Source organism: Microcaecilia unicolor, chromosome 1 (genome assembly GCF_901765095.1).
Source record: "Microcaecilia unicolor chromosome 1, aMicUni1.1, whole genome shotgun sequence".
Taxonomy (NCBI): domain Eukaryota; kingdom Metazoa; phylum Chordata; class Amphibia; order Gymnophiona; family Siphonopidae; genus Microcaecilia; species Microcaecilia unicolor.
In genome coordinates this window covers 216,706,394-216,728,672 of record NC_044031.1, presented here as the reverse complement: position 1 = coordinate 216,728,672, position 22,279 = coordinate 216,706,394, and the positions used below count along the sequence as shown (strand labels likewise).

Below are 22,279 nucleotides of genomic sequence, written 5' to 3'. Positions count from 1 at the left end.
GAGTAAATTGTTGAGTGAATGAGGCTTCTAAACCTACAAGCGCTTCCCATATATTATCCAAAGTTATTTGTTGGGGCTTTTCAGGTAGAAACGACTTACTTGATAAATCAATTGTTAAGGTTGTAGGCAAAGTTGATTGACCTCCTACTACTCCGAGCTCTTCCACAGGAACAATCTCTCCTCTCTTCACTTCTGCGTCCTCCACAGAAGGAATCCTCGGCTTCTCAGACGCCGACTCAGGGCCCGTGCCAGAAAACCCCGTCGCGACTTGCGCACCAAGGGGTCTCTGGTCCGAAATCGACGTTGTAGCCGGCATAGGAGGAGGAAGTCTCGTCTCGGGGCTAAAGGATATCTCATGTTCAAGCTGGGGGAAGGGGAGACCTCTCCCTAAACCCTCCAGCAGCGAAACAGTCCCCGACGATGTGCCCGGTAAAAGGAAGTGCTCCATCGTTCCAGCTCTGGGTAAGGAGGGAGTAACGGGGCTTGCTCGCGCTTTAACTCTCCTTTTAGGCATATTACTTGAGATTTCAAGGTAGTCAAGGCATAAATGTTGCAGGAGTAGAGCGAAAAACAGCGGAGCTATCTTCCCGACATCTTACTCGGCCGCCATCTTGGAATTCTCCCCCCGAGTTTCAACTTTTTTACAATCATTATATTCGTCTGAACTCAAATCCTCTAGAGAAAATATCCTTAGATACTTACAAGGGTTGAACCTCCCGATAGTTGGCAAAAACAATACTGCCTTTTAAAATTTCCCTATTAATGCGGCAGAGGTTTGCAAGGTGATTGCCAATTTGCCCAAGGCTAAATCACTGAGAGAGGACAGGTTCCCCACAGAATACTACAAAATTTTGAGCCCTAGGGTATCCCTTATTTTGATTAGGTTTGGTGAAATTGTGGAGGGGGCTCCTTTACCTCCATTTATGTAGAAAGCAAATGTAGTTATAGTGCCCAAGCCAGGGAAGGACCCTACGCGATGTGCCAGTTACCACCTCATCGCTTTGTTGAACATAGATATGAAAATTTTTGCAAAATCCTTTAGCGAATTGGACAGCATCCTTCCCAAGCTTATTCATCATGACCAAACTAGGTTTGTGCAGGGCTGGCATCTGGGGGAATAATCTTCTCAGGGCCATCAATCTTACTGATATTATCACTTAGAGGAAGGAAAGAGCTATGTGTATGGCCATAGATGCCAAAAAAGCATTTCATAGGGTGGAGTGGGAGTATTTATTTACTGTGATGGATTGTATGGACTTGGCGGGTATGTTATTATTATTATTATTAGCATTTGTATCCCACATTTTCCCACCAATTCGCAGGCTCAATGTGGCTTACATTTGCCGTAATGGTGATTGCCATTTCCGGGTCACAGAATACAAAAGTCGCTGTATTAAGGTGCATGCATACATGGTAGAGAGGAATACATTGTGGTAGTGCATATTAATTTCTATGTGATAAATAGGAATGTAATATACATTAGGTCATCGACTGTAGAGAAGTTATTCAGCATAAGGGTTAAAGTGAAAGAGGTCAGTTAGTCAAGTGATAAGAGTTCGGTTTTTCTAGTTCATGTGTAGTCTTTATTATTATGTATTGAGGATGAATATTATTGGTATGCCTTCTTGATCAGTTTTCAGTAGCCTTCGGAAGATAGTTAAATCTTGCGTTGTTTTAATGGCCTTCGGTAGTGCATTCCATAGTTGCGTGCAGATGTAGGAGAAACTAGTTGCATATATGGATTTATATTTTAATCCTTTGCAGTTGGGGTAGTGGAGATTGAGGAATGAGCGTGCTGATCTTTTTGCGTTCCTAGTGGGCAGGTCTATAAGATCTGACATGTAGGCCGGTGCTTCCCCGTGAACGATTTTATGGACCAAGGTGCAGACTTTGAACGCAATACGTTCTTTTAGTGGAAGCCAGTGTAGTTTTTCTCTTAGGGACCTGGATCCACTCTTTGTATGCAGGATCCTGAAGTGTTATTTCAGTTAATGGAGTTAAAGCAGATGAATTCCAGCTTGAAAGGGGCACCCGTCAAGGCTGCCCCTTCTCCAATTTTGTTAGCTATAGCAATTGAGCCCTTTGCGACTCGGATTTGGCAACTGCCTCAAATTGTCCAAATTCTGGTTAAGGGAGAGCTGGATAAAAAAGTTTAATCTGGGCAGATGACACAAATTTTTACGGCTAACCCCCCAACAATCCTTACCTCACCTGTTAATACAGTTAGACAAATTTGGGGAGATTTCAGGCTTTAAAACTAATATAGATAAAGCAGAGACACTACTATTTAATGTGACTCCCTCTGATTTTCATTCCTTTCCGTTTAAAGTGGCCACTACCAGGTTTAAATATTTGGGGATCACCATCTTGGATACGGTGGCAGATTTATTCCAGCTTAATTATGACCGCCTCACAAGGCGGGTTCAATAGGATCTTAACTTGTGAAAGACTTTTTGGCTGTCCTGGTGGGGTAGGATAGCTGCATTGTGGATGATTTTACCCAAATGTTTATTTCTATTTGCAAACTGCCCATTATGATCCTGGCAAAACAATTCAGAATCTGGGATAGAATGTGGCATACTGTCATCTGGGGTAATAGGAGGCCGAGGGTGCCCTGGGGGACACTATAGCTTCCCGTGGGGGGGGGGGGGGGGGTTACCAAACTTGTGATGGTATTACCAAACTGCGGTCCATACAGCCTTGAGGGAGCACTATTTTGAACATCCATCAGTGTGTGGTGGGGTCTACTGGAGAAGTTTCATTTCTATCCCTGCTCTGTTTTTCAAATGGAAGTGAGTGGTGCCGATCGTACAGGAGGGAAGTTTTCCATTTCCTCAGTGTATGTTTTCCTTACCCCCCTTAGAGAGACCTGGGACTTGGTGATAGGTCACAAGTCACTTGCGTGGGACCACTTTTCCCTTGAGCCACTTTAAGGATTAGAGACCTTGGTCGTCAGGCTATTTAGGCCAGCTGCACCGTCGGGGAAGGAAGGTTTTTCCCAGTGTAAGGACTTGCTTTGTGACAGTGTCCTGCAAACACACAGCCAACCACAGGCTATAGCAGGAGACAAGATCCCCTTTTATCAGTATTTTCAGGGGTGAAACTTCCTTCTGTTAGGCTCAGATGCGGAGACCTTGTATCTTGAGGCAGCTCCGAAAAAGGCTGTATTACTTAAATCAAGTACCAGATGTAAACTCTTGTCCTGGGTATATATCATCCTGACCCAGTCTCACCAGTTACCTAGAGCTTGGGCACAACAGAAGTGGGAGTCCTGGCTGGGGGATGTTTTAGGGGATGAGAGTTGGGATATGGCTTATTATTATTCATACAAATGTACTCAGATAACAAGTATATTCAACTTCAGTATCAGTTGCTACATAGAGCTTACTGGACACTGGTGCAAGGGGGGAAAGCACAGGGGCAGTCTCCTAATCTTTGCTGGAGAAATTGTGGTGTGATCAGGACATTGGACATTAGCGCACTTATGATGGGTCTGCCCGGTGGTGCATATGTTTTGGAAGCTAGCGTGGGCTAAAATTAAGCAATGGTCGGGGGTAGACTGGTCCCCAAGATAGACAGGCTTGCTTATTGGGCTCTAGCTCACATTGGTCCCCGGATGGAGACACATCTAACGGGGACTCCCATTTGCTGATTTTAGCTACAAAAAGGAGTATAGCCAGGACCTGGAGATTGGAGGGAGGGCCTACTTAGGATATTTGGAAGACAGCTATATGCAAAAAAAAATCTTTTTTTTTTTTTTTACAAAACCTTTAAGGAATTACAAGGGTGGTGAGAGACACACACTGAACTCTGGCAGCTGGTGCTCCCAGTAGGAGCCTGTACCTATAATTGTATCTTATCAGGCCACGTTTAGATCATTATATGGGGGACTGCTAGTAGTCCTCCGAGGTGGGGTGTTAGTGCTTTTGGTTGACTGTATCCTGACTCAAACTCATTTTGTGCTGCTGTTTGTTGATAAGCTTCTGGGTCTCCATAGATTGTAGGCCAAAAACTCCTTTCCTTTCCTACAAGGGTTTGGGGGGGGGGGGGGGGGAGATTTTATTTGGTTATCTGTTATATACACCACTGTACTGTTTGTATTTTTCTGAAGATGACTGTTTGCTTTGATTATATTTCTTTTCTTACAGCTATCAGCTCTTTATATGAGGCTATGTTATTTGCCATTCATTTGTTCAATAAAAATTGTTTAAAAAAAAGAAGATAGCGGTAGATGCATTAAAAAAAAATGTAAAAAAAGACTGGATATTAAGAATGAATGGTCATAGAAAAAATGGAAGCAAGATGAAAAGAAAATGTTAGACATGGATGTAGTAGAACTGAAGCAGATGAGAAGAGAAAAATGACAAATGGACAGTAGACACTGGAGACTATGACCTACTTGAATAGAAAAATTAAATATGAAGACAACAAAGATAGAAAAAGAATTTGATTTTTTAATTTAGAGTGAAGTAGTGTGGAAGCAGTGTTAGTCTACTTTAAAGGTTAATGAATAAAAATAAAACAAAAGAAAAACAGAAAATAATATGTTTTTATTGGACTAAGGCCCAGATGCATCAACCAAACGTAAAAAAAGCAAAATCGTTAAAGCCATTACCAAATTTTAAAAAACGACCAATGCTCCAAAAAAACAAGTTGCACAAGTTCGGTGCGGTATTGTAAAGAACGATGCACTAATCCCCGTTGGTAATCGGCTCGTAAAGCGTGCGCAGAGCAGCCAAGCGTTATGCTGGCTGCTCTGCGCATGCCAGAAACGTAAGAAAAAAAAAAGAAAACACAAACACGTGGCTCCCCACTTTCCCCTGCATGTCTCCACAAACATTAAAGGATCGGGAGGGGGCAAAGGCGCTCATCAGCAGCGTCCTGTATGGACGGCCTTGCCTTGCCCCCCCCCCCGAAGTCCCCGCTGCTCCGTTTGTGAAATAAAAGCTTTTAAAAATGAAACCTTTGCAGTTGCTGGGCTCCCCCTCCCTTCCTGTCTCTCTCTCCTTCAGTCGGCAATGCTCCGCCTCCTGCCCTCCTCCACCTCCGTGCCCCGACCCCCGATTTCATCCCCACCGGACCCCCCCTCCACCATAATGGCCGGTGCAGCGCCTCTCACCTATGTTTGAAGGTGCTGCATAGGATGGATCAGCTGTTCTTGAGCTCTTCTGTCTCCTCCGATGTCTCCTTCTTCCTGTGTCCGCCCTCCTCTGATGTCAGTTATCTACGTAGATAACTGACGTCAGAGGAGGACGGACACAGGAAGAAGAAGGAGACATCGGCGGAGACAGAAGAGCTCAAGAACAGCTGATCCATCCTGTGCAGCGCCTTCAAACATAGGTGAGAGGCGCTGCACCGGCCATTATGGTGGAGGGGGGGGGGGTCTGGTGGGGGGGGGGGAGCGGCGGGGATGAAATCGGGGGGCGGGGCACAGAGGTGGAGGAGGGCAGGAGGCGGAGCATTGCCAACTGAAGAAGAGACAGGAAGGGAGGGGGAGCCCAGCAACTGCAAAGGTTTCATTTTTAAAAGCTTTTATTTCACAAACGGAGCAGTGGGGACTTCGGGGGGGGGGGGGGGGGGGGCAAGGCAAGGCCGTCCATACAGGACGCTGCTGATGAGCGCCTTTGCCCCCTCCGATCCTTTTTTAATTTAGTTTCCTTTTTTATTTTAGGCACAGGGAAGCAGGGAGCCACTTTTCTTTTAAAACATGCCAGCAATTTGGTTTTTCATTGTGCAGGGGGCAGTGGGGAGATGACAGCTCAGGCTTTAACGACAGGTCTGAGCTGACGTTAAATTTCTGGCGGTAAGTGAATCGTTGCTATCGTCGGTATGGTTAGTGCATTCCGAATTGTCTACATTTCAATGGTAGTTTCTCATTTGCATTCCAGTTTCGGTAGCTGCTACTGCCGTCGAAAAATAGGCTTTAGTGCATGGAAAGGATAGGAAATTCTTCCTTAAGGGCTCATTTAACGATGAAAAACGTTTAGTGCATCTGGGCCTAAGTACATTTTTTGACTAGCTTTTGGAGGACAAAACCACCGCCTAACCTAAAGGAGGAAGTTTTGGGCTCTAAAAAATAGTCAAAAATGTATTAAATTAGTCCAATAAAAATGGTACCAGAATTTTCTATTTTTGTGTTATTAACTTCAGGGTCCTTTTACTAAGTGCAGTAAAAGGGGGCCTGTGCTAGCCCACTTTTACCACAATGTTTTTGACATGCACTGAGGCCCCTTTTTACCACAGCTGGTAAAAGACTGTCTCTTGTTCTAAAAAAGAAATGGCCGTGCACTAAGTGAACCACTTAATTTCAGCACTTACCACCACCCATTGAGGTGGTGGTAAGGGCTCCTGAGCTAACCCAGTGGTAACTGGGCAGCGTGATTACTGGCACTACAAAAATAGAAAATATTTTTGTAGCACCGGCTATAGCACATGCTGGGGTGAGAACTACCACCAGGCTCCTGCGGTAGCTCCAGATCGGTGTGCGGCAAGCTGTGCACCAACCCTTTAGTAATAGGGGTTCTTAATCCCCCCCCTTACAAAGCTGTGCAGTAATACTGACACAGCCCATTCACTTTGAAATGCAAGAAAACTGTCCATCTGCTGCTCTGTGCTATTTTTTGGAAATAGTTGAAAATGAGCCCCATGGTCTTATATACAAATGATGGCAGGTAGTTTATAACTGTAGAAATAGCACCGATAAAACCAATAGAGAGAAGAAAAGAGGTTCCCTGACAGAACTATGAGCTACACTGAATAACAGTAGGATAGTGGAAGAAGAGGATCAGTAAAAGCATACATTACAACCACAATGAGAGAGAAAAGAAGACATTCAAAGAGAGAAAAAGAGTAACAAGTGATAATTCGCATCAAACGCAGCAGATTGATCAAGAAGGATGAGATTTGAGGTAAGGCACTTAGATTTGGCCATGAATAGGTAACTGGAAACTCTGGCAAGGGCTCTTTCTGTAGAAAGTGAAGTTTCAGGTGTTCTTTATAGACAGCATAGGAATGCAGCTTTACCTCTGTACCCTGACAAAGAACAGAATGTAGAGGGTGAATGCTTTAAAAATGCTTTGAAATCAAGGCTGCATTTCAATTAAAATTTTAATCACGCACATAAAAGGTGTTATTTATTTATATTTTTCTCCCATTGTATCCCATTTGTGACTCTGGGCAAGTCACTTAACCCTCCATTGCCCAGAGTCAGAAAAAGCTGCAGTGGGCAAAAAAAACCCCAGCATATCTTTAACAATTACAAATTTTAATCAAAATGCAGCCCTAAAAAAATTAAAACAATAAAAAGTAATGATAAACACAAAATACAAACTGAAAAATTACAAATTAAAGAATATAAAACAGCATGCAGAACAGCTATAAATAGCCTTACAAGTTTTCAAAACGTACTTCAGGAAAGTAAGCCTATCTACATTAAAAAAAAAAAAAAAAGACAGCATAGGAGGCGGGGTTGGTGGGCCTTGTTCTGGGCAGACTTCTACAGTCTGTGCCCTGAAAATGGCAGAAACAAATCAAGGTCAGGTATACACATAAAGTAGCACATATGAGTTTAAATTGTTGGGCAGACTAGATAGACCATGCAGGTCTTTTTCTGCCATCATCTTCTATGTTACTATGAGTAGCATATTCAAGTAGTTTGAACTGAAGGTATTTTATGGAATGGTGTAATTGCAGCACATTTGAAAACAGCTGGAATATAGTGGAAAGTGATACGCTGAGGATATGGCAGAAGGGATGAGCGCTGAATTACTGGATAAGAATGGGATCAGAGAACAGGCAACAAGTTTGGAGGAGGAGATGTGGCCAGTTTTCATTGTGATTTTAGGAAAAGAAAGGTAAGGAACTGAAGTTCACTGGGTGAACTGAAGCTAATCCTGTGAGCAGTCAGCCAAAGGTTTGTGTAGACAGAAAGAACAAAGGGGTGGTGAAGGCACTTTCAGGAGAGAGCTATGTAGCAAAGACAGTGAGGTCTGACGGCAGATCCCCTGACCCTAGAAAGGATCCCACTGCCCCATTCCCCCCACCACTCAAGAAAACCAAGTCCCTGGTAGTCTAGTGAACTCTCCCCAGGACTCCCCTTTCACATCAAAGTCTATGGTCAGAGGAACATAAATTTCCTTAGCCTGAGAAGCTGGCTAACAGGGAGGTTTATCCTTCAACAAACTATTCTAAAAGTTGTTAAAAATGCAGCAATTCATTAGTGTCAGTTGGTTTTTGATAAAAGTTCTAAAATTATCTTTGGAGATAGAGATATCCAATCTATCATAATAGATCTGAAATGTAAGATTCCTCTCTCAAATGCAGCCATTCATTTATTTCTCCATTACACAGTACATCATTGATGTAATATTTCCATAACACAATATTTTCTCTGTATTTCTGTTCCTGGAGAAACTTACTTTCAAATTCTGCCATGTATAGAACGGCTGTATCTGGGGCCATAGTAGAAGGCGATGACAACTGTGGACTATATTATCACTTAAAGCATCACAGTAGTTAGATCAGAAAACTTAGGGTTCATGGGAGCAGCCAGTGACAGAAGAGACTGCAGTGGTTTTAGCTCCCTTAACCATGTCCGAGCGGGACCCCTCAGGGATCAGGTGGCAGGAGTGGATGAGGGAGGTCTTATGACCATAGCCTTAGCCTACAAATGGATGTAGCATAAGTTTTTCTTCTTTCTTTTTTTGGCTTCCTGCCATTCGATTTGGGGTTTTTTCCCTCTATTAGCTGGTGTGGTTCTGTAGAGATCAAAGAGACCCGTCTGCAATCAACTGCAGATGAATTAGACTAGAGAGGAATTCATGTGGCAGCTCAGGAATCCTGACGCTCAGAAGTCAAAATGATTTCTCTGAGCCAAGAACTCTAGCATACAGCTCCATCTGTAACATCACCACAGACCAGGGGTTCTCAACCCACTCCTCAAGACACCCCTATCCAGTCAGGTTTTCAGGATACTCACAATGACTATACATGAGTTAGATTTGCAAAGAATGGAGGTACTGTGGATATCCTGAAACCCTGACTGGCTAGGTGTGGCCCAAGGACGGTGCTGAGAACCTCTGCCATAGAATGTACCTGCACCCCCCCCCCCCCCACCTCTCTGTAGAGAATATTCTTTCCTTCCCCAGAACAGGGTGCCTCAAGTAAAACAAAATGCAATGTGGAATATCGAGCTTCTCAATTTTTCAATCTTACCATTAAAACACGATATGATCTTCAGCAGTTACAAAAAGTTGCAGTTTTATTATGATTTGTAAATACAGAATTGTGCTAATGCAGAAATATAAATCCATTTCAAAAGGATGTCAGAATACCAGTTCTCCTCCTATCATCAAACCAGCAGATGTCCAAATTCTTACAACACAGCTACATTAGCAGGTAGGCTTTGGTCTTTATTGCAGTTACTTAAAGTAAGCCTGGCTTCTCACTGAGAGGTGGGGTGGGGGGGGGGGGGGGGGGGGGAACAAAACAAAACCCCACAACATTTGGTTATGTGCTTCCAGGTGTCTACTGAACTTCCCTCCAGCACAGAGACAAATAACTCACCAGCAGATTTCCACCTCTCTCAAAAGTATTTTACTATTTCTTAAAACAGCCGTTTACCACCTTTATTTACTCACTGCATGTACCACTTAAACAATGAATTAAATCTCAACAACTGCACCCAGTTCTTTTGCTTCAGCCATGAAAGTAGTGATGCTATTCTCTTCCATGCATATTTCAAAACATGCTGCAAGAACAGCACAAGGAGCCATGAAGAGCCCTAACACACTATCCCCTCCTCATTCTATAACTTTGTGCCCAAATGTACATGCTAATTATGCTTGCAAATGTATAGAATACTAATCCTTACCTAAGTGCACACTTTCACTCTGATTCTACATACGGCACTTTGAGCTGCGTGTGCAAATTTGTATGCATGTACAAATTTGAAAACACAACTTAAGAGCCAATCAGCACTGACAATTGGGCAACAATTACTGGCACTAACTGGCAATTAGAATTTACAAGCACATCGTTTTAGGCATTCTATAAAGAGGTGCATATAAATTCTAGTGTGTGAATATGAAAAGGGGGCATGGGAGGGGCAGGGCCAGGTCAGGAGCATTCCTAAAATTTGTGTGTGTCATTACAGAATTAGTGGGAGCCACACCCAATTTACACCAGGCGTTTACCGGTGTAAATGGGCACGCCTAAATATAATTGCGGTTCCTGGCACTAAGCGCTATTCTGTAAACCACACCTAAGCGTGGGTTATAGAACAGTACCAAGCGCTATCTATTTTTACAGTGCCATTTATAGAATCTAGTCCTTAATGCTTAAGTGCTAAGTGTTACTCTATATTTTACACACAGTTCGCTTAGCATGTAAATGCAAGAGCGCATTCAGAGGGGAGGGGCATGGATGGGTCAAACCATTTAAGCACATAACTTGTAAAATACTGTACGTTACACATATAAGTGCTGCACTCAGGTGCACCCACTTACATCTACTATTGGCATAATGTAAATGGGCACACCTAAACGTAGGTGCCTAGATGCCAACTTATGTCAGTATTCTACAATAGTGCCAAGATGCTGTTGCAGAATTAGCCCTCTGCATCTACCTGCCTAACTTGTGGCACCTAGTTATACAATTGCCCCGTATGTGCACTGTTCCCTCTAACCCAGTGGTTCTCAACCCAGTCCTCGGGACACATCTAAGCAGTCAGATTTTCAGGATACCCGAGATAGAATTGCGTTCAATGGAGGCAGTGCATGCAAATTTACCTAATGCATATTCATAGTGGATATCCTGAAAACCTGTCAGGGTGTGTCCCAAGGACTGGGAACCCCTGTTCTAAGCTGATCAGGAGTCCTCCAACTGCATATGGGTGGGGGGAGGGGGGGGAATGCTTCAATATTGTGTTTTCAATTGCTAGGGACAGGCAGGTTCACTGGACTGTACCTTGTCCCTCGTTATTGAAAATGTAATAGTGAAATAGCACTCCTCACTGGCAGGACTGTATGTGGAAGATTCCCACTCAGCTTAAAGGGAACAGTGCTTATCTAACCCCCAAGTCATGGCTTGAGTTAATAGATCTTTTCTTGTTTTATACCAAATGGGCTTTAGTTTCCCCGTTACTGATACTTGAAAACATTACACAAAATGAAGGACTTTAGAAACATTCTAGGTTGGCTTTAGTTTCCCGTTACTGATACTTGAAAACAATACACAAAATGGACTTCAGAAACATTCTGGGTTAAAATATACAGATACCACAGCAGAATAAAACTATAATAATGTTACCTATAATTGCAGGCCTTTAGCAAAGAAACACTGGAACAGGTGTATGTTTTTTGCAGTTGTTATTTTTTGTTAAATACTGTTGTTGACTGGTGACAGATAAGGCAGCCCTGTTGGGTGTCTCCTGCTGAACAGTTTTGCTCATCACCCACAGCAATATCAATCAACATGCTCATAGGCACTAATTAACCCATACAGCTTGGAAGCAGGTCTCATGTCTTACTTCGGAATTCAATTATACAAAAAAATGCATGAGAATTAAAAAAAAAAAAAAAAAAGGTTTAAAATTGGTCCTTGATTGGGTTATTTATTTTGATGTAACTCGGAAGAACTAAATATTGTGTTTTGCTGCTACCCACTGGAATACTACCTGGAAAGTGCAGTCAGTATGAAGGAGGTTAGTCTTGCTGGCTCTCTGCTCTGTGAATTATCTTCCTCCTAGGTTTGTGCCAGTCATAAATCAAATACTTACAAAGTCATTTCAGAGCTGCAGCAGCAGTTATAGAAAAAAAAAAAAAAAGCACATCAACATATATGATCCAACAACTTAAAACAGAACCCGACATTGTATGACATTGGATGCAGGCTTGTGTATAGGCTATTATCTAACCAGTTTGTGATAGGAACAAAACCTTTTGTTGAGTGCAGACCTGGTATCACTATTTTTGCTACACAACCCTGAGGCAGCCCTTCTTGGGCGAAGCACGGACCAAGTCAGGTCCTGTTTTAAAGTAGTTGGATCATATATCTGGATCTGTTTTTTTCTGTGTGTATAAATCAAGTCCTATAATTTGTAACCAAATAAACAGCAAAACCAAAAAGTTACCATATAATATTTCTCCCAAGTGTGAGAATATCATGCATAAGATGCTGCTTTTGAATGTAGGCATGGTGTTTAGCACAAAACAGCTAACACAGATCTTTTAGTGTTTCCTCAAAAGGGTTATTCCTAAATAACCAACAGAATTAGGATGTAGCCGATCGGAGAATACTATTTAGTTTTTTTAAAAATATTTTCACACTGTGTTCTTATAATACAATAATGCTTTGGATCTTTTGTAGCAAGAAGGTTGAAAACACAGTAATCAGACAGATTGTATATTCCCACTTTATAATCACACAAATCACCATCTTAATTATATTCAGCTATAATCTCAGGACTGCAGTAGGTAAGCTGTGCGAGACATCTGTAGCTTCAGAAACCTTGCGCCAGTTCACTGAAAGCTAACCAGTACTAGAACTGCCTACAATTTAAAAAAAAAAAAAAAGGGGGGGGGGGGGGTAACTCAGTCCTTTACCACACACTTATGATTTATTCTCACAGAGCAGGCTATCAAGGAAGTGTCATACCAAGAAACATGGAAATGGAATGGGAAACGCTGGGGCCTCTGCAGTGGCTGCAAAAGAACACCAAGAATACCATGCTAGCGAGGACACACCACCCCCAGCTCTCCTCTCCACTGTGACTGACCATGTTTAAAAAAAAAACAAAAAAACAGCAGCAACTCTCCAATTAACTCATATTTACACAGTAAGTTCAATAGCAGGATACACCATTGTATTAGGTGTGGTAAAGAAAATGAACAGTGAGGAAAATTGAATCCCAGCCTTACAGAAGTCAAAAAAAAAACAAAACCCAGATACATTAAAATGGGCTCTGGTCTGAAAAGCTGGTTTCTTTACAAAGTTACACTCAGGGCTGCAGTGGATGGGTACCCAAGCTCTGCACCTTGCTGTCCTCTGGCACTGAAGTGTCTCAGCACACTGGAGTTTTTCACTACCTGCACTGTGCTAATCAAACACATTCAATATGTGGCTGTTGCCAGAATGGAAAAGAGGCTTTATTTCCCAGGACAACATGCTTTAAAACCTCCATCTCCCCTGAGCACTAAGAAAACGAGGGGGGAGGAAAGGGGAATGTGAGAAAGATTTTACCAGCTAGACTAAACAGATTCATAAAGATGGACTGCATGTGGACTCTATCACTTTATTTCCTTTAGTATTTTTCTCTAGGCTTCCTTTTCAGGATAAGACAGATGCACTTTAAACAGCCATTATTATTTTTTTCAACAGAGCTCCGTTCATCAAATATACACACCAGTTGCTCATGCTGTATCCATATTCACATGCATCATAGTGGTGCCTGTATGGGATTCTGATAAGGAATACCATAATACCTCCACTTACACATACTGTTACCACACATACAAGCCTCCTGAATCTGATACTCCCCTGTCCCAAGTTTTTGTGATATTTTTCAAACAGGAGCTTTCAAACACTTAAAACAAATATATACATGTGAAGGAGACACAAACCCAAACACAGTGAGGACAGCTGGCCCAGCGGTTCAAGGTCTTTCTGTCCCAGCTCAGCCAGGACTGGAATGCTGTAATCCCATAATCAATATTCAAAAGTTGACCCCAGTGGGTAGATTTAGGGTCCATTCTTGCAGGGTTATAGAAGCAGCTGATGCATATCCCTCAGCCAAGGACTATCACTGCAGTGATGAAAGTCGATTATTGGGACAGGATATAAAACAAGGAAGGGGGAAAAGATCCCTGATTACTTAAAAAGCTAGATCTGAATCAACTGAAGGCTAAGTGGTCAGGTCAAATATCCCTCCCCCTCAAAAAGAAAAATCCCTAAAAAGATTTAGTTATCTTTTGTGCTAACAAGTAAAATTATGTTTACAACCACCCCCACACCTAGTTCTGGTGCTTTAACAGTTCATTCTACCTCCGCAAGCAGATTCCTTATTGCAAATGGGCAGTGATAGGAGCCTCCAGAAAAGCCTCAACACAGAATTGAGACAGGAAAAAGGATGGAGGGCAGATGAGCTCAAGGTTTAAAGTTTTTGTTACAGACTTAGGAGTAGGTAATGTAGTTTAAACACATCTGCCTGTGACCCATTCTCTTCCTTTTATGAAAAAAAGTGGACTCCCACAGTACAGCTAACTTTGTTAATAAGATTAGAAAATGTATGGAAAACACACAGATAATATTAAGAACATGATCCAGCCAGGGTATTAACAGGCAAATATTAATCGCAGTCTTTTTCTCAGTTTAGAACACAATTTTTTTTTTTTACCATATGGACAGATTCTCTCCCATTAAAAAAAGATTCAAGACTCTGGAACCAACAAAACAATTCCCCTATTCCACCACAAAGTTCTTGAAATAATGTGAATTTTCTTAGCTCACTAGGATTTTTGAGTCATGTAATTTGCTCCTTGCACTCTTCACTTACCTACTGCAGTCAGGTAGTTTTGCCCTGAACCAGTAATGCCCCTTTCCTAAGTAAATGCTCACTGGTCAATGCAGGACTCCAACGAAGAGCGTGCCTACAGAGGCAGAGACCAGACCTCCGTCACAGGCTACCACCACCACTACTGAACAGAAGTGTTTTTTTTTTATTGTTTGTTTCTAAAGATGTAAATATAAAAAGCACTGGCTGGTGTGGAAAGCGGGTCAGTACAGACTCCACATCTGGCCCAGTGAGTCATCGTTCCTAAGCCGCTTTCCACACACACAGATTCAGTCCATCTTCTCTTTCTGCACCAGCTTGGGTGCGTCGACAAAGTCCTTGCCATTGTAGAGGATGATGGCACCTGTCCCAATGCTTGCACTGCCCCAGAAGAGAACGTAGGCCAAAGTCTCCGTCCATGTGTCACCTGCAAGTAGCACCAAAGAAATTCTGTTCATTTACTGCCTTTTACCATCCCCTCCCCCTCTACTCAGAATTAGAGAAAAAAACAAAACACCCTACACAACCCTCACTACAGGCTTCCGATCATTCTCTCTCATCACCTGCTTTTTAGTTCATCCCACCCCCCCCACCCCCCCATGACTTGTGCAAACGAGGCCTCACAACCCTCCCAGTCACCCATTCTCTGATCCCTTTCTGTTCTGTTGATACCACTGCTGGAGGTGGCAAAGGTTACTAAGAATGGGAATGAAAGCAGCCTGTGCTGGTGGGTCCCACCTTTCCATATAGAAGCCTGGATGTATAGGACCCTCTGTCTTCTGTTCATACTACCACCAAAGCCCAGTTTGGGGGACTGGGTGGAAATAAAGTTATTAGGTGTCTCTTGGGGTAGGTGGCGTTATCAGTTTTGCTCCCCTAAGCATGGACCTAGTAGGCCTCAAACCAGACCTGATGGAAGGAAAGGCGATTGCTATTGCTGCTAGCGGATAAGCAGCATCAACAGGGGTCAGTCTCAGAGGGGGAAAAAGGCACTTCTCCAGTCCTCAACCAATGGTTGGGTCATTTTTGTCTGAGGATGTGTTTTAAGTATGAAAAGTCAAAGCGCGGGGTACAAATGTTAAAAAAAAAAAATTTAAATTTTCCAACTATTCCACAGAAACAGCTATTCACAGTAAACTCTTTCCATCTTGTGTAAAAACTAAAGAAACAGAAAAAATGAACTTGTCAGTTCTGTGGTGTTGTCACAGATTTAAGGAAAAAAGGAGTTTACAAGTAGAAGAAAACGGAGTTTTTGTCTATTTCTATGAACAAAAAAAATCCCCCATCTCAGTAAATTCTGTAGTTAAAAAAAAAAAAAAATTAATAAAAGTTGTTCAACTAAATATTTTCCCACAAATTTTACATTGAGACAAAAGTCCTAGTTTCTTTCTCTTATAAAAGTTTCAAACATATTTAGACAGGTTCTCTTTCTGCACCATTGTGTACACACAAAACAGTAGCAAGGGGACTGAGGTTTGGCCAGAGTATCAAGCATCCTTGTCCATTTACACTGGCTAGTGTGGAAAGTGCTGCCCCAGTTAGCTTGCCTCAGCTTACAGTTAAGCATGAACTGCTGTTGCTGTTTTTCAGGTAAGCAAAATCCCCAACTTATTCCACTTGCTTGAATACTTCTTAAACTTTTGAAGGCTGTGGAAGTGACCACAAAGTGCAGTGTGCACACGTTAGCCATAGAAAAGCCAGATATTCTGACCTACCTGCCATCAGCAAACAGATGATGCACATAGAGAAAGCGACCACCATGATAATGGGCAGCTGTGGAAAGAATAAAATCCCCAAACAGTTAAAGCCACATACTGAAATATCACTAGCCTAAATTATCTTGTAGGGTTGGGCAACTATATGAATTGTAGTTCATCTTTCTGATGACTTTTCTTTCTGTGGGCAATTTAGTTGTTCCGTGCTGAATTAGAAGAACACAAGAATGAACCAGCATAGCTTCTGAAAAGTTAGGGCACACTCAAAGACAAATCTTGAGAGCTACTAGTCTCACAAGCTCAGGTTTCCGCACCCCAGGGTGAGCTACTGCTATTGTTTTCTAGGATAATGCAAAGGCTGAGCTCTGCGTTTCCCTAACAGTTATTTGTTATTAAAAAAAAAAAAATCACTTCTCTATTTTTGGCTTTTTGTGAAGACATTTTGTGCATTTTTGCTTGCTTTGGTATTTAAGTATTTGGTGTGGAATGTTTCAGGTTACTCTCCCAGGCAAAACGGTACTACCATAAACTACATGCTACCTTCCTTGAAAACACTCTTGGAGGAAACCTACTGCCCCCTTTCATTGGCTGCCTTTCTCTGAAGTTAAACGATCATTGTACTTTATTTTAAAGCTTTGAGATAAAATTGCAGCGAAAACTGTTTACACACGAGACTTAGAGAAATTGGAGTTTTAACCCTAAAATGTTACCACAGGCCTTAAAAATGAAGAGGTTCTTTCTCTTTGTATCTACAAAAATATGTCAGATGTGATAAAATACATAACTTACAGCAAGGAATTTCCAGTCTGCTTGCACATGTAGAGGACTGGCATATTCTGCTTCATCTACTGAATAATTTCCCAGAAATAAGTCAATGGCATCCTGACAGACACAAAATTAAAAAGGAACTTAAAATACCAACATATCTACAACGCTCAAACCACCCCCCAAAAAACCAAAAACAGCCATACTTGTAAAAAAGCCAACAAACCTCAGTTCTCCTCCTTCAAAATAACACTTAAAACCAAACCAAAACTAAAGGCTTACTTGTCGAAATCCATCCGAGAAGTTGTTCTTATAATATCGTATCATTGAGTTCCAGCCATCCATCACCAGGCCCCACTGAGTTCTCTTTCCAGTTCTGCAGAATAAAAGAGGCAGATACTTGCTTAGAGCCCCAGGACATTTTACTCAGTCTTAACCCTCAGACTAGCTCCCACCAAAATGCTGCTCCAGCCCAATCCTGCCAACCTTAAGTTGGAGTCTCATCACCCTCCTTGTGAACTTTTAAATCTGTAGCATGCATTGGAGGTTGAAGGGAGTAGACCAAGAACAAAAAACCCCTCAAACAGCATTCAAATAGAGGGATATTTTATTCCCCCCAACTTTCTACATGCTGCTAGTGAGTGCAACTAACTTACTGGTAGTGTGAACTAGTTATGAGGAGCTAGGAAACTCCAAACTCCACACCCTCCTCCAGCATTCCCAAGTGTGTACTGAAACTACCTCTCTCCTGCAAGCAGCCCCCCTCCCACAAACCCCAAGGAGCTAGAACCTGGCAAAGCAGTTATGGACTCTGAGAACATGCCCACACTAGCAGCACATCACTCACTTTAATTTAATTACTCAAACAGTTGATTAGGCAAGGTAAGTTGCTTAAAATCAGAAAAGCCAACAGAATTTAGTAACAGACAGAACCCATGGTATTTGCAGTATAGTGCAACCAGGTATATTGTGTGCAATCCTGGTCACCTCATCTTAGAAAGAATATAGCAAAACTAGAAAAGATTCAGGTAACAGAAACCAAACTGTTAAAGGGGACAGAATACTTCCTTATTGAAGAAAGATTAAATGGGTTAGGGCTCTTCAGGTCAGGCCTGATATAACAGCCTGCACTATCCTTTAGCGCAGCAGTTTCCTCCTAATTTTCCCGTGCTAAACTCACTCCTGATGGATTTTTGGTGTGAAAAATCTGAAGTAAAACCACTGCGCTGAAGGACAGTACAGCAGGCATGGAGAACACCAAACCCTTTGTAAGGATAGGGTATGATACATACCTGTAGCAGTTGTTCTCCGAGGACAGCAGGCTGATTGTTCTCACGACTGGGTTGACGTCCGCGGCAGCCCCCACCAACCGGAAGAAGCTTCGCGGGACGGTCGGCACGCAGGCCACGCCCACCGCGCATGCGCGGCCGCCTTCCCGCCCGTGCGCGACCGCTCCCGCCAGTTGAATGACAAGCAATAAAATATGAAACACACAACTCCAAAGGGGAGGAGGGAGGGTAGGTGAGAACAATCAGCCTGCTGTCCTCGGAGAACAACTGCTACAGGTATGTATCATACCCTTTCTCCGAGGACAAGCAGGCTGCTTGTTCTCACGACTGGGGTATCCCTAGCTCTCAGGCTCACTCAAAACAATAACCCAGGTCAATTGAACCTCGCAACGGCGAGGGTACAACAGAAATTGACCTACGAAGAACAACTAACTGAGAGTGCAGCCTGACCAGAATAAATTCGGGTCCTGGAGGGTGGAGTTGGATTTACACCCCAAACAGATTCTGCAACACCGACTGCCCGAACCGACTGTCGCGTCGGGTATCCTGCTGGAGGCAGTAATGTGATGTGAATGTGTGGACAGATGACCACGTCGCAGCCTTGCAAATCTCTTCAATAGTGGCTGACTTCAAGTGGGCCACCGACGCTGCCATGGCTCTGACACTATGAGCCGTGACATGACCCTCAAGAGCCAGCCCAGCCTGGGCGTAAGTGAAGGAAATGCAATCTGCTAGCCAATTGGAGATGGTGCGTTTCCCGACAGCGACCCCTAGCCTGTTAGGGTCGAAAGAAATAAACAATTGGGCGGACTGTCTGTTGGGCTGTGTCCGCTCCAAGTAGAAGGCCAATGCTCTCTTGCAGTCCAATGTGTGCAACTGACGTTCAGCAGGGCGGGTATGCGGCCTGGGGAAGAATGTTGGCAAGACAATTGACTGGTTAAGATGGAACTCCGACACCACCTTCGGCAGGAACTTTGGGTGAGTGCGGAGCACTACTCTGTTGTGATGAAATTTAGTATATGGAGCATGAGCTACTAGGGCTTGAAGCTCACTGACCCTACGAGCTGAAGTAACTGCCACCAAGAAAATGACCTTCCAGGTCAAGTACTTCAGATGGCAGGTATTCAGTGGCTCAAAAGGAGGTTTCATCAGCTGGGTGAGGACGACGTTGAGATCCCATGACACAGTAGGAGGCTTGATAGGGGGCTTTGACAAAAGCAAGCCTCTCATGAATCGAACGACTAAAGGCTCTCCAGAGATGGCTTTACCTTCCACACGATAATGGTAAGCACTAATCGCACTAAGGTGATTCCTTACTGAGTTGGTCTTGAGGCCAGACTCTGATAAGTGCAGAAGGTATTCAAGCAGGTTCTGTGCAGGGCAAGAACGAGGTTCTAGGGCCTTGCTCTCACACCAAACGACAAACCTCCTCCACTTGAAAAAGTAACTCTTTTTAGTGGAATCCTTCCTAGAGGCAAGCAAGACCCGGGAGACACCCTCAGACAGACCCAACGCAGCGAAGTCTACGCCCTCAACATCCAGGCCGTGAGAGCCAGGAATTGAAGGTTGGGGTGCAGCAACGCTCCGTCGTTCTGCGAAATGAGAGTCGGAAAGCACTCCAATCTCCACGGTTCTTCGGAGGACAACTCCAGAAGAAGAGGGAACCAGATCTGACGGGGCCAAAAGGGCGCTATCAGAATCATGGTGCCGCGGTCTTGCTTGAGCTTCAGTAAGGTCTTCCCCACCAAAGGTATGGGAGGATAAGCATACAGGAGGCCGGTCCCCCAATGAAGGAGAAAGGCATCGGACGCTAGCCTGCCGTGTGTCTGAAGTCTGGAACAGAACAGAGGCAGCTTGTGGTTGGTCTGAGAGGCGAAAAGATCCACCGAGGGGGTGCCCCACTCTCGGAAGATCTTGCGTACCACTCTGGAATGGAGCGACCACTCGTGCGGTTGCATGACTCTGCTCAGTCTGTCGGCCAGACTGTTGTTTACGCCTGCCAGGTACGTGGCTTGGAGAAGCATGCCGAACCGACACGCCCAACGCCACATACCGACGGCTTCCTGACACAGGGGGCGAGATCCGGTGCCCCCCTGCTTGTTGACGTAATACATTGCAACCTGATTGTCTGTCCGAATTTGGATAATTTGGCAGGACAGCCGATCTCTGAAAGCCTTCAGTGCGTTCCAGATCGCTCGGAGCTCCAGGAGGTTGATCTGCAGATCCTTTTCCTGGAGGGACCACAGACCCTGGGTGTGAAGCCCATCGACATGGGCTCCCCACCCCAGGCGAGATGCATCCGTCGTCAGCACTTTCGTGGGCTGCGGAATTTGGAATGGACGTCCCAGGGTCAAATTGGTCCGTATGGTCCACCAGAGCAGTGAAGTGCGGCAACTGGTGGAGAGGCGGATGACATCCTCTAGATTCCCGGTGGCTTGGAACCACTGGGAAGCTAGGGTCCATTGAGCAGATCTCATGTGAAGACGAGCCATGGGAGTCACATGAACTGTGGAGGCCATATGACCCAGAAGTCTCAACATCTGCCGAGCTGTGATCTGCTGAGACGCTCTGGTCTGCGAAGCCAGGGCCAAGAGATTGGTGGCCCTCGCTTCGGGAAGGTAGGCCTGAGCCGTCTGGGAATTCAGCAGCGCTCCTATGAATTCCAGAGACTGAGTTGGCTGGAGATGGGACTTTGGGTAATTTATCACAAACCCCAGCAGCTCCAGAAGTTGAATAGTGCACTGCATGGACCGGAGGGCTCCTGCCTCCGAGGTGTTCTTGACCAGCCAATCGTCGAGATATGGGAACACGTGCACTCCCAGCTTGCGTAGGTAGGCCGCTACCACCACGAGGCACTTGGTAAACACTCGTGGGGCAGAGGCGAGCCCAAATGGCAGCACACAATACTGAAAGTGGCGTGCGCCCAGGCGGAATCTGAGATACTGTCTGTGAGCTGGCAGTATCGGTATGTGAGTATATGCGTCCTTTAAATCCAGGGAACATAGCCAATCGTTTTTCTGAATCATTGGCAGAAGGGTGCCCAAGGAAAGCATCCTGAACTTTTCTTTGACCAGGAATTTGTTCAGGCCTCTCAGGTCTAGGATGGGACGCATCCCCCCAGTTTTCTTTTCCACAAGGAAGTACCTGGAATAGAATCCCTGCCCTTCCTGCCCGGGTGGTACGGGCTCGACCGCATTGGCGCTGAGAAGGGCGGAGAGTTCCTCTGCAAGTACCCGCTTGTGATGGGAGCTGAAAGACTGAGCTCCCGGAGGACAATTTGGAGGCAGGGAGGCCAAATTCAGGGCGTATCCGTACCGCACTATTTGGAGAACCCACTGGTCGGAGGTTATGAGAGGCCACCTTTGGTGAAAGAATTTTAACCTCCCTCCGACCGGCAGGTCGTCCGGTACGGACACTTGTAGGGCGGCTATGTTCCCATGGATCCAGTCAAAAGCCCGTCCCCGGCTTTTGCTGTGGAGGCGCAGGGGGCTGCTTAGGCGCACGCTGTTGACGGGAACGAGCGCGCTGGGGCTGTCCCTGTGCCTGACGAGGCCTTCGGGCCGGCTGGTTGTACCTACGCTTCGCAAAAGAATAGGGTGCAGCCTGCCGAGCCCGGGAAAAACGCCCGCCCGCGGGGGCGGGTGCTGAAGGCGCCCGGTGGGAGAGCTTGTCGAGAGCGGTTTCCCGCTGATGCAGTTGGTCAACCATCTGCTCGACCTTCTCGCCAAAAATATTATCCCCCCGGCAAGGGACGTCAGCCAGTCTCTGCTGGGTGCGGTTGTCCAGGTCAGAGGCACGCAGCCATGAGAGCCTGCGCATCACTATACCTTGGGCCGCAGCACGAGATGCCACGTCACAGGTGTCAAAAATCCCCCTGGACAGGAACTTTCTGCACGCCTTCAGCTGCCTGACCACCTCCTGATAAGGCCTGGACTGCTCCGGCGGGAGCTTATCGACCAGGT

General features: G+C 44.6%; 1 protein-coding gene across 1 annotated transcript in view; it reads right to left on the bottom strand.

Moving 5' to 3' along the window:
• Positions 1-11,367: 11,367 nt before the first annotated feature.
• Positions 11,368-22,279, bottom strand: part of SACM1L (SAC1 like phosphatidylinositide phosphatase) — a 140,222-nt gene continuing 129,310 nt past the window's right edge. The window contains exons 17-20 of the mRNA XM_030204311.1: positions 17,311-17,404; positions 17,053-17,145; positions 16,264-16,321; positions 11,368-14,975 (exon numbers count right to left, since the gene is read on the bottom strand). Of these exons, the coding sequence (XP_030060171.1) occupies positions 14,839-14,975; positions 16,264-16,321; positions 17,053-17,145; positions 17,311-17,404 (382 nt within the window). The 3' untranslated portion in view covers positions 11,368-14,838. The remainder of the gene's footprint in view (positions 14,976-16,263; positions 16,322-17,052; positions 17,146-17,310; positions 17,405-22,279) is intronic.